At 33.2% G+C, this 12,287-nt stretch overlaps 2 protein-coding genes across 4 annotated transcripts in view; both read right to left on the minus strand.

Annotated features, from left to right (window-relative positions):
- Window positions 1-8,060, minus strand: part of LOC140448316 (cytochrome P450 9e2-like) — a 30,064-nt gene extending 22,004 nt beyond the window's left edge. Inside the window, exon 1 of the mRNA XM_072541408.1 lies at window positions 7,977-8,060. The gene's annotated coding sequence lies outside the window, so the exon portion shown is untranslated. The remainder of the gene's footprint in view (window positions 1-7,976) is intronic.
- A 3,890-nt stretch (window positions 8,061-11,950) lies between these two features.
- The window catches only part of LOC140448328 (farnesol dehydrogenase-like), a 55,538-nt gene continuing 55,201 nt past the window's right edge, over window positions 11,951-12,287 (minus strand). For all 3 annotated transcript variants that reach the window (XM_072541416.1, XM_072541422.1, XM_072541429.1), the window contains exon 6: window positions 11,951-12,094. In XM_072541416.1, coding sequence (XP_072397517.1) covers window positions 12,053-12,094 — 42 coding nt within the window. In that variant the 3' untranslated portion in view covers window positions 11,951-12,052. The remainder of the gene's footprint in view (window positions 12,095-12,287) is intronic.

Raw genomic sequence — 12,287 nt, forward strand, 5'->3', positions numbered from 1 at the left:
GTATAATCTATAATAGATTATTAGAATACTCCAAAAATATAATTGGTGATTATCAAAATGGATTCAGACCAAATAGAGCCACTACAGATTACATATTCATACTAAGAACGATACAAGAAAAAGCTTATGAATACGACATAGACATATATAATATGTATATAGACTTTAAACAAGCTTTTGATAGTGTGAAAAGAGACAAAATGCTGGAAGACCTTTGTAATCTAGGTATACCTAAGAAATACATCAGCCTCATAAAAATAACATTGCAGGGTTCAAAAGCCGCAGTCAGAGTAGATGGAGAACTGACTCCCTTGTTTAACATCAACATGGGAGTAAGACTGAGGCAGTCATCAGAAAAACCAATATAACCGGCCATATAAACACCAAATCAGTACAAATTACTGCATATGCAGACGATGTAGCCATCATTAGTAGGAATAAGCCACGACTAATGGAAGTGTTCAAACAAATTGATCCTGAAGCAAGAAAAAGAGGTCTCAAAATAAACGAAGCAAAAACGAAGTATATGACAGTCAAAAGAATAACTGACAATGAAAATAATATCACAATAGACAACTATACTATCGAACGAGTGGATGCCTTTACATATCTCGGCACAGAAATCAATCAGAATAACTCCGTAAGTAGCGAAATTAATGCACGTATTTCCAGCGGGAATCATACATACTATGCTAATAAAGATTGATGACATCGAAATTATTAGACAAAAGAACCAAAATGACTATCTACAGAACACTGATTAGACCCGTAGTAACCTATGGATGTGAAACTTGGGTAATGACGAAAAAAGATGAAGCCCAACTCAGGACATTCGAGAGAAAAATACTGAGGAAAGTATATGGCCCGTTATAAGAGGAAGATGGCACATGGAGAATCAGGAGAAACGACGAGGTTAATGAGTTAAATGAAGGTTATGACATTGTAAGATTTGTGAAAAGTCAAAGACTGTCATGACTGGGACATGTGCAGAGACAAAAAAATGCAAAAACAACAAAGAAAATGTTACAATGGAAGCGCATAGGAAGGCGAAAAAAAGGAAGGCCCAGAACGAGATGGTTGGATGACGTGGAAGATGACCTGAAAACAGTGAACATAAGACAATGGAGAAGAAGGGCACAAGAGAGATCTGAATGGAAGGACATAGCCAGACAGGCCCATCCAGGGTTATGATGCCAAAAGAAGAAGAAGAAGAAGAAGGTGGCCTTAATCGGTATTTTAACCATTTTAATCTGTTGTATTCGATGCGAGAAGCTCATCGAGTCGACATACTCTGATTATTTACTTCACAATGCACGTCTATACTTCATTTATATGCTATATTTTATAACTATTTACATGTTTTATCAGTTGAATTCAAATTTAATGTTTTTTCAAATTTCAAATAGCTTGTTTGTTTCATAGTTTTCAAATTTCAAGACTCTACAACTTTTTTCAAGAGTCAGTCCTCAGGCTGACAGATGGACAAACATGTACACATACCCTGTCAAGTTCTTAATAATTGTCCTGTGAATGTTTGTAGGTCGGCGATAATGTGCCTGCAAGAATTGCACTACAGGCGGGCGCCAGAATGAGCTTTATTCTACTACTGCTGTACAAAATAGTAAAATTGAAAAATTTATTTTTTAAATTTGGTTTCAATTTCAGTAATATACGCTGATCTGTCTTTGCTATTTTTGCCTTTCAACCTTTCAACGCAATGTACGCATGTACGCAAAAAGTACATACAAATTAAAAAAGAAACGTCGAAATCTATTAACAAACAAGAACCAGAGATACAGTTAACAGTTCCTTCCCTCTTTATCGCCCCCGCGAGTTTCTTGGCTGGCCGATTTTGACGACCACATTTTGAAGGTTTGTGGACGATTCCGTTGAAAGGTTTACTCTTTCAAATTTGTTACATTATAACTTTAAAGTATGTTCTTTCAAATGACACTTATTAAATATCTTCATTATTATAAACAAGGTTGCTGTCAATTTTTCAAAAAAAGGGACTAACTTCGTTCCAAATTGTCTTAAGACAATTTTTTTTAAGTATTGATAAAAAAATGCAAGCTTTTCAAACAATCGTTTTTCTTCAATTTTTTTAACAATATTGATAGAACAAATCTCCTTTTTATATAAACTGTTTGTAGAATTACTGTAACTCCATCATTTTCTAAGTTATATTGTTGCAAAAAAATTTAATTTGTGATAAACAAATTAAATAACTTTTAAACTATTTGACCGATCGCTTTCAAATTTTTACCATGTTTTATACACCAATATTCTGTGTGATATAAAGGTTATAAATTTATTGTTAACAAAGTTATTAACATTTATCAAAAACCGAAATTTTCGACTTATTTTGCAACTTTCTAGGCAACAAATAAGGATAAAACCATGACATACATTTATTATCATTAAATTTGTTTCAAATTCTTCACTTTTTGCTGATAAACGGAAACAGTGAAAATTTACCGTTTTTGACCTTAATTTGGTAATAAATAATTAAGTCCAAAAAATCGACTGCAGGAAAGATCTTGTTATAGATATCCATACTACTTAAAATAACTGTGGTTATTTTACTATTTACTATAGACTAAATAGAGCATAACACGAAGAAAAAAACGACTCTTTGCAGTTTTATATTCCGAATCTCTCACATGAAGACCACTCTATAGGGAAAGCTACAAAAAATTTTGACGACTGACAATAACAAGTTCACCTTTAAGAAAAACAGATATGACCTGGGCCCATACAAACACAGAAAAAACAACAGAATTCGAAGAGCATGTTGCAACTATATCCTCAGCACCAGATACTAATAACGATGAAGATAATGATATAAGAATGTACCTCGAAACTCCATGTCAACTATCTCTTCCTCTGACAACATATAAAAATGCTAGATCCTAAGAAAGTTTCTGGCTATGATTTGATAACACGAGAATTATTTTAGAAGCTACCGAGCAAAGCAGTGGTGCTATTAACAATAATATACAACTACGTCTTCACTACTTTCCAATATAATGGAAATTTGCTCAAGTTACTATGACTCCGAAAACTGGTAAACCCACAACACAAGCAAATTCATATTGACTTATAATAAGCTTACTCCCAATAACGTTAAAAGCATTAGAAAGGCTAGTATTACATAAAATCGAGCAAGTTATTGCCATAAACGAAATTATACCACAACATTAATTCGGATTTAGACGTGAACACTCAACCATCCAACAATGCCACAGACTAGTAAATATAATGAACACAACTCTTGAAGAGAAAAAGTTTTTCAGTATATTGAGAAACACTGAAATGTTTCTCGATATACAATAGGCATTTGATAGAGTATGGCATAAAGGTCTCCTCTACAAACTGAAATTACACCTAACAGACCAACTATATTTTATTCTAAAATCGTGTCTTACTGACCGTTTCTTCCAAGTCAACATTAAAGACAACTACTCAAATTACCACATTATACAATCTGGCATACCACAGGGTAGCATTCTGGGCCCAATTTTGTATTTGATACGAGTATCTACTAGTGAAGGTATCATTGCAGACGTTCCAACCAGCAATGATACCTTCTTAGATTCTTTTTCTGATGACACGGGAATCTTGGCAGTAGATATCGACCCTAATGTATGCATACAAAGACTTAATGAAAAGTAAGTTACTGAATCGTGAGTCTAAGCTGAGAATCTACAAAACAGTAATTAGACCAGTGGTCACATATGGATGTGAAACGTGGACCCTCTCAACCACTAATGAAAATCAACTGAGAATATTTAAGCGCAAAATACTAAGGAAGATATTTGGACCAACCCAATGTAGCGATAGTTCGTGGAAAATTAAAATGAACCACGAGCTGGATGAACTAATGCAGAGCGCAGATATTGTCAGATTTGTAAAATCACAAATACTAAACTGGCTTGGTCACCTAGAAAGAATGCCAGATAATCGAGCTGTAAAAGTAGTCCAGAGATGGAAGCCCCAAGGAAACAGAACAAGAGGAAGGCCCCGTAAAAGATGGATAGACGACGTAGAGAGGGATCTTAAAACCATGAACATCAGGCAGTGGCGAGGGAAAGTATCCGACAGGGCAGAATGGAAGAACATTGTTAAGCAGGCCAAGACTCACAAAGGGTTGTAGCGCCATTAGAAGAAGAAGAATGTAGCATTACAAAAAGTACAAAATCATTAAGACCAATTAAAAAGCTGGCTTAAGCGATGGATGATCAATGCTAATGCCAGAAAATCAGTACAAATTACGTGTACAACAAGAAAATCTAGAAATCGACAAGTTTCTATTAATAATACTCCCATTTCTAAAAAACCAGTTATCAAATACTTGGAATTGCGTCTGGATGAAAAACTTACATGGAAAACGCACATTAAAACTAAACGAAAACAACTATAATCGGTTCACAATTTGTCGATAGCTCACTACAAGTTTAACCCTAATTACAGAAATGAAATACAGAGAGGATAGGTAATACGATATAATAGTAAAAACCAACCTGAAACTGACGGTTTAAGATATTTTCGTCTAACCCACCTTGTAACCACCTTGTATCTGAAAGAATACAATACCTTATAATCCTATTAGGAGGGTATAGTGAATGGTTAGAGATCACCGACCAGTGTCGTAGAGTATATAATTGAAACATTTATTTGAACTAAATAAATATATTTTTTAAATTGTACTAATGTAAATTGTATTTTTTAATTAAACTTATTTATTTTATTCAAAAATAAAAAAATTCTTGTCATTTGTAAAAGATACATTTATTTAATTAAGGGGAAAGGCGCCAAATGTCGCCTGGCAAAATTTTCAATGTGTTTTAAATGTATCCATTATTTTCAAATCCGGAGAAAACTAATAAGTATTTTTGAAAAATTTAAACGCATAATGAAAGATTACATTATTACTCAGGGCAGAAAGTCCCTGAAAACTTCTACAATGTTTATTTTAATATGTTATGTAACAGGGGTGAAAATAAAAGAGAAAATATAGTATAATTTTTAATTGAAAATATTGCATGCAAAAGAAACTTTTTATTTATTATAATAAATATTTCATTCTGCCTTTAAATTTTTCAAAAATGCTTTTTAGTTTTCTCAGGATTTGAAAAAAATGGATACATTTAAAACACATTGAACATTTTGACAGGCGACATTTTGCGCCTTTCCCCTTTAATACCTTACGATTACAACTACTATTACTTACCTTATATAATTACGATTAGAAAACTATTCAAATTCAAAATAATAAGGATCAACTTCGGAATACGAGTCGTCTTGAGGGTTAATAATTAGGTTAATAATCTCTACGGTCGCATCAATTATGTTATCAAGATCCCACATTTTTTGTTCTTCTTCTATTACATGTCTTACTGCATCTTTCCAGTTTTGTTTTGTAATATGTTATAAAGACTCATATAACAATTCACGTACAACTTGTATTTTATATGACGTATTTTTTCTAGCCACATAACTTTTCATTTGTGCTCAAATGAGTTCAATTGGATTTATTTCGCAGTGGTAGAGTATAAGTCTAAAGACTGTGATGTTTCGCCTTTCCGCCATTTTGTCAACTACGTATTTCTTGAACTTAGATTTGTGTTGCCGGGCAATTTTTAAAAGTTCTGCTTTTACCATTCCATCTTCGTAAGGCAGATACTTATTCCGCAGCCAGTCAAGAATATCGTGTTTCTTCCACGCATTCGTTAGAAGTCTTTCTACAAGTCGTGAATGATAAGGTGCATTATCTAATACTATAATTGAATTTGGTGGTATGTGTTCAATCATTTGCTCAAAATACTCTTCGAAAACATCAGCTGTCATCTCCTCGTGATAGTCTTTTGTTCTTTTGGAATGAAATTCCAACAAACCATGCTTAACAAATCCTTTTTCACTGCCAATGTGAGAAATTATTAATCTACTGCCTTTACCAGAAGGTGGGTAGATACCAGTAGACCAACCTTCCATAAAGGCTTGCCTGGAGCTTAATATATTTTTATCTGACCAAATTTTTTTTAGAGTATGACCTGAGTTTACTTACGTTTCATCCTGGTAAAAGATGGGCCTTTCTTCAGCCCGGAATTTTCGTATGAATCTTAGATAATTTCTTCTCCAACATCATCTTCTCCTCCCGGTCAATCAAAAGTGATTTTCGGTCTGATTTCTCCCACCGGAAATTTAATTCTTTTAAAACTTGCCACAATTTAGTTCGTCCGATATGAGGTAAATCCGGGTCGTCTCTAACTTCTTGTAAAATTTTGTTTAGGTTTGGTATTTCTTTTTTGAAAAAAAATCCATGAATTTTCCTTCGAATACCATTTTTGGCAAATTCGTCAATTTTAATAGGCTTTTTCTCTCTCTTTAAGTGTTCGTTTGTGTTTGGGTTAGCTATACCGTGTTTTTTTATTTCTGATAGGAACCTATATAAAGTTGACTCTCCTACGCCAGTCATGTTGGCACAACTTTCGACTATGTTGCGAACAGTGTTTGTGGGATTCTGAGAAACCAGAGCATCGTGAACATTCAGGACAATAGTCTTCTCTCTTGGTGAATAGACAGACTTACTGACTGTACGCAACAGTACCGGTGTAAAACTTGATGATGAAGTCATCACAAACAATCCAACAAAACGAGCACGAGCGAAAGGTACGTATATGTTCGTAGGTATATGGAATAAAAAATCACTCACGCACTGCATATAATTCGTAAAAGAAATTGTTTTCGTTCGAACACGAAACACGAAAAAATTGTTTTCGTTCGTAATACCTTCACCCTTTCAAGTTAAGTTTCGAATATAATTATATTATTAAAAATCTGGGGAATTCCATCTTAATTATCTTGCAACGAATAGTACCTTCGGATATGAATTCCAGGTTTTCTAGTAAAGTGATTAAACGCGAAGATTAGTATTGAAATATCCAAAGAGATAAAATATTCTTATTTACAAAATTGTTAATGGTTAAATTCTTATTTTTATTAATATAATATAATAACCAACATTAGTCGTGAAAGTTTTAATTGTTTTTTTGCTAAATATATTAGTATTAAAATATTATATTAATATTTAATGAATAAACACCTTAGGAACGCCTATGATTTACGACCGTTTTATGAGTTTGAGGCATATTTCGTGCTCTCAACAATTTGTGAACGAAGAATAACTATATTGTTTTTGCGTCTATAAGTAGGTTACTAGCTTGGCTTAATAGCGGTCAGTTATCATTTCAATATAATTGTTGATATTGGAGTAGGTATTTTCATTATTATAGATTAAAAGAGATGTTTGAATATTTGGTGCCTAAATTCAATTTCTATCAGCCTGACTCATAGCACGATTTTCTCAATACAGAACAGGATGTCTACTTCAAGATTGCCCTTTCAGCTCATGTATTATTGCTCGTATCCCGTCACCGGGTGGCACGTCCTTTACGTTGGATAGTCTCCTCCCACAAACAAAATTATTTCTATATCTGTAACATGTATTAGTTATTCAGACTTTTTTTAACTGCACAACATTCATAATTATGTTTGAATATCACTGGAATATTTCTTTTATACAACACGCCAATAATCTCTTTACCTATTGAGGACAGATCTTAAAAACTATTACTTTTCAAAATAATTTCTTTTTAAGAAATTTTTCACGTCTTATTTTAAAACAAAGTGTATTTAAAACTTTCAACTAGAATTCGCGAATGAATAGTTTCTACCGATTTATGAGTCGTACAATGGGAGATAGGGGCTCATGGCTCAGTAATTCTTATTCACTGACCCCTATACATATCATAAAAAATACATATCATAAAAAAAATTAGAATAATTGAATAAAACAAAATAAACAGAGCAAAATGACAAGTCAAATAATAGTAATAAAAAATGTTCCATAGACCTGAACTATACTTTTAATATACTCTTCCAAAATATTTATTGCTGATACATGTACAACTTACTTTGTTACTTAAAACTTCTAACACTACACATGAATTTTTCCTATGGAGTGCTTATACCAATTAACTCAAAGCGGCTTAAATATGACTTACGTTATCAGATAATTAATTCTACCACTTTAATAGAAAATTTTCTACATTAAACAAAAAAAAATAATGCACTTTATCTAGTTAAATAGGAGAATGATTCAGGTATATTTAAACGATGATTTGAAGAAAATATAGACATTATCAAACGAGAGATAAATTTAATAATAAAAATCGAACCACTTTGACATATAAATATCATTATTTAGAAATTATAAACCATAAACTAGTTAAATTATATACCATGATATTATGTTTGTTATTATGTTTACTTTTTATTACTTTTCATCCTCTGTTAAGCAGTAGTCTTTTTCAATTTCTTTCAATTCTGTCTAAGTGTTAATATAAGTGGTAATATCTTTAACGAATTGCCAAGCTTTGTGGAACGAGTATAGGCCACGAAATGAAGCTGAAAAATGGCAAAACCTTGCAATTTTTTCGTCCATCATTGAATTGTACAAAAATTTGGGATTAAGCTTATTTCACCCTCTAGTTCATTTTCTATATTGAGCCGTTTTACGCTTTTGGTTTTTAAGGACGAAAACTGGGTCATCCGCAATCGGATGGTATGGTAGAACGAATGAATAGGACAGTTGGCAAGTATTTGACAAAGATGGTGTCCGATCATCAGCGAGACTGGAACCAATATCTTCCGTTATTCACAATGGCCTACAGATCTGCTGTTGACGAATCAACAGGCCAGACACCAGCCAGATTCCTATTCGGACGCGAGATGCGACTACCTTGTGATTTGGAGTTTGGGTGTCGACCTGGAGAAGATGTAGCAGTTGAAGATTATGTGATTGAATTACGAAGAAGAAGAATTTCGTCAATTAAGCAGCTTAATAACGCTATAGCTGCAATTAATACAGGTGGAAAAATATGTACAGCTGCTATAATTTTAATATTCCAGAGTCAACAATACGTGATCATTTAAGGGCAAGAGGTTTTGAAAATCGAGCTCTGAGAAGGATACCTACTGTATGGGAAGAAAATAAGTATTTACCAAATAAGAAGAAGCAAAGTTAGCAGATTACATAGTAAAATTTGGAAATTTGTTTTATGGAGTTGCGCCTTGGAAGTTAAGACGAATATCTTTCAAGTTCGCAGAAGCTAATCATTTAAAACACAGATTCAATAGAAACAAGAAACAAGCTGACAAAAACTGGCTAAGACGATTTTTAAAACGGAATTCCCAATTAAGTTTTCATCAGCCGAAATGCACTAGCATAAACTGTCAGTCCTTCAATGCTGAAGCTGTTGGATTTTTTTTTTAATTTTGAAGACTTTTTGAACAAGTTCAAATTTAGGGGCGACATGTTCTACAATGTGGACAAGTTTGGTATAACGACTATTCAGAAAAATCAGGAAAAGTTTATGCCAAAAGATGACAAAAACAAGTGGGTGTTGCCACTTGAGCCGAACGTAGACGGACAATTACATCTTATGTGCTGTTAGTGCTTCTGGTTCCTACGTCCCCCAATGATCATTTGTCCTAGGAAACGGTTATCTCCACATTTACTGAGAGATGGTCCAATAGGATGTATATATGCATGTGCAGGCAACAGATGGTCAAAGGATTTGTTGTTCTTGAAATGGCTTAAGCATTTACAGAACTATGTAAAATCAACTATGGTCGATCCAGTTTTGCTGGTATTGGACAATCATTCCATCCATATATCATTGGATATTTATAATTTCTGCAAAGAAAATTACATTGTGCTTCTCACAATACTACCTTATATGTCAAACCACCCAAAGCCTCTAGATTTGATATTTTTTCGGCCTCTTAAAAAAGCTCTCCTTGCATTTATGATTTTCATATGATTTCGATTGCCTACGAAAAGATCACGGTGTACGATCTGGTTCGCTTATTCAATCAAAAATACATATAGGTAGCAACTATGGAAAAGGGAATATCAAATTTCAGAACAACCGGAATATTTCCTTTACTAAGTTTTCGGAAGAAGACTTTGCACCAGCTGAACAGTTTAGAAAACTTGTTTTAGAGGCTAAACGAGGAAAAAATGAAAACATTTCTGAATCAACACCATGAGCATTATTGTCTACTGCGGAGGACATACCATCGACATCAAGAGCTTCTGCGGAGCAGACACCATCAACATCCACAACCAAACATGGTCCCTTACCTTCATATTCAGGTATCGTTAAAGTATCACATGTAACTTCTATTACAAACAATATATTTAAAAAGACTACTCTTCTTCTTAAAGTGCCTATCCGTTCCGGATGTTGGCGATCATCACGGCTATCTTTACTTTATTTATTGCAGCGCGGAACAGTTTAGTGGTAGTCGTGTTATACCACTTTTTAACACGTAAATTTTGAAGCCAGGAAATGCGTCTTTTTCCCGGTCCTCTCTTACCATTTACTTTCCCTTGGAGAATCAGCTGGAGAAGGCCGTAACGTTCTTGATTTCTCATTACATGTCCTAGCCTCATTACATGTCCTAGCCTCATTACATGTCCTAGATATTCCAACTTTTTAGTTTTGACGGTCATGAGAATTTCACATTCTTTCCCCATTCTACGCAGGACCTCCATATTAGTAACTCTGTCAACCCAGGATATACGTAAGATGCGCCTATAACACCACATTTCGAAAGCTTCGAGCAGATTCATAGATGCAACAGTCAGTGTCCATGCTTCCATTCCGTAGAGCAGAACTGTGAATATGTAGCAGTTCAATAGACGGCATTTTGTTTTTAATGATATGTCTCGACTGTTGAAAATGGTTCTCATTCTAATGAATGCTGCTTTTGCTTTTATTATTCGCTGTTTAATTTCTGTTGAGTGGTCCCATTGGCTATTTAAATTGGTGCCTAGATATGTATATTGCTCGACTCTTTCGATATTCTGTTGGTTAATTGTAAGTTGAGCGTTTAGTATTGGTTTTTTACTAATTGTCATAAATTTGGTTTTCTTTATGTTAAGAGCTAGTCCGTATCTGTTGCTGACTTCTGTTATGCGATTTGTTAATATCTGTAAGTCATTCAGATTATTTAAAGACTACTACAAAAACAAAAAAATCAACTTGGACTAATACACCGGTGCAGGATATTCTCCTGGACAAAAAAGCTAAGAAATATGCGAAAACTGAGAAGCAAGCGAGGAGAGAGCAAAATGGTCATATTAAAGTGAAAAAATTGAAACGGAAAGTTGATGTTGCTAAGAATAATAAAACTACGGAAGATAAAGATGATTCTGAATCATATATACCAGATGGACTTGCCAGGTAGTAGCGATTCGGATCATCGTAAAATCGAACAATATCGCAATTCTCATGTAGCCAGTGAAGTATGCATCGTATACGATGAATTTGGAAAAAAAAACAAGGAAATATGGTATTTCTGCATTGATGTGGAGTATGGGCACATGCAGCTTATAGTGGTTGAGAGACATCTGAAGTTTTCCAATGGGATGGGTGCAAAGAAAATATTTAGAAAGCAGAAGTATCAAAACGACGTTTATTTTAATACAATAATTGAAAAACCTGTTAAATATACTCATAATGTGTTAGATTGTTTTTAGGTTTATTAAAAATTTCTTTAATTATTTTTATTTTTTGTTACTTTTTTAGCTCAAATATCATGCACGATATTGATCCACTATCTAAGCGATATTATCCCACCGGTTGGGACAATACCGCGAAAAGCACGTGTTATAATTAGTAACATATATTTAATGTTTTTTAAATTATTTTTACATCTTAAACCAAACATATTTGTGCAGAGTTTACCAATTTGTCAATTGTTTAGTGTGTAAAATTGAAATTTCTTATTTATTTCTTCTTCTGTATTATCACAAACAATAATTACAATTCCAATAACACTAACTTTTGCTGAAAAGGAAAATATAAAAACAAAAGAGTAAACGGAAATAATTCTTTATTAAAAAAAAAACAACAAATAACAATACTATAATTTCTATTTGCAACTATTTTATTATCGATTACATTATTATTTATGTAGTTTAGAGATCTTCATTTACTGGTTGAATGATCAATTCAGAAATCTAAAAAAAAATAAATAAAAACAAATTTGATTAATATCACTTAATGTAATAAGCATTCTTACTTATGTCAAAACTATCATAACTGTAAAAATTTATTTATCGGTAAATATTATACCATGCGGTCCATATGTATGGAATAAATTCATTTTTAGCGATATTATGTACTATGTGAAAAACACCTGAAACAGGTCGA

Source organism: Diabrotica undecimpunctata, chromosome 1, assembly GCF_040954645.1.
Source record: "Diabrotica undecimpunctata isolate CICGRU chromosome 1, icDiaUnde3, whole genome shotgun sequence".
Lineage (NCBI taxonomy): Eukaryota > Metazoa > Arthropoda > Insecta > Coleoptera > Chrysomelidae > Diabrotica > Diabrotica undecimpunctata.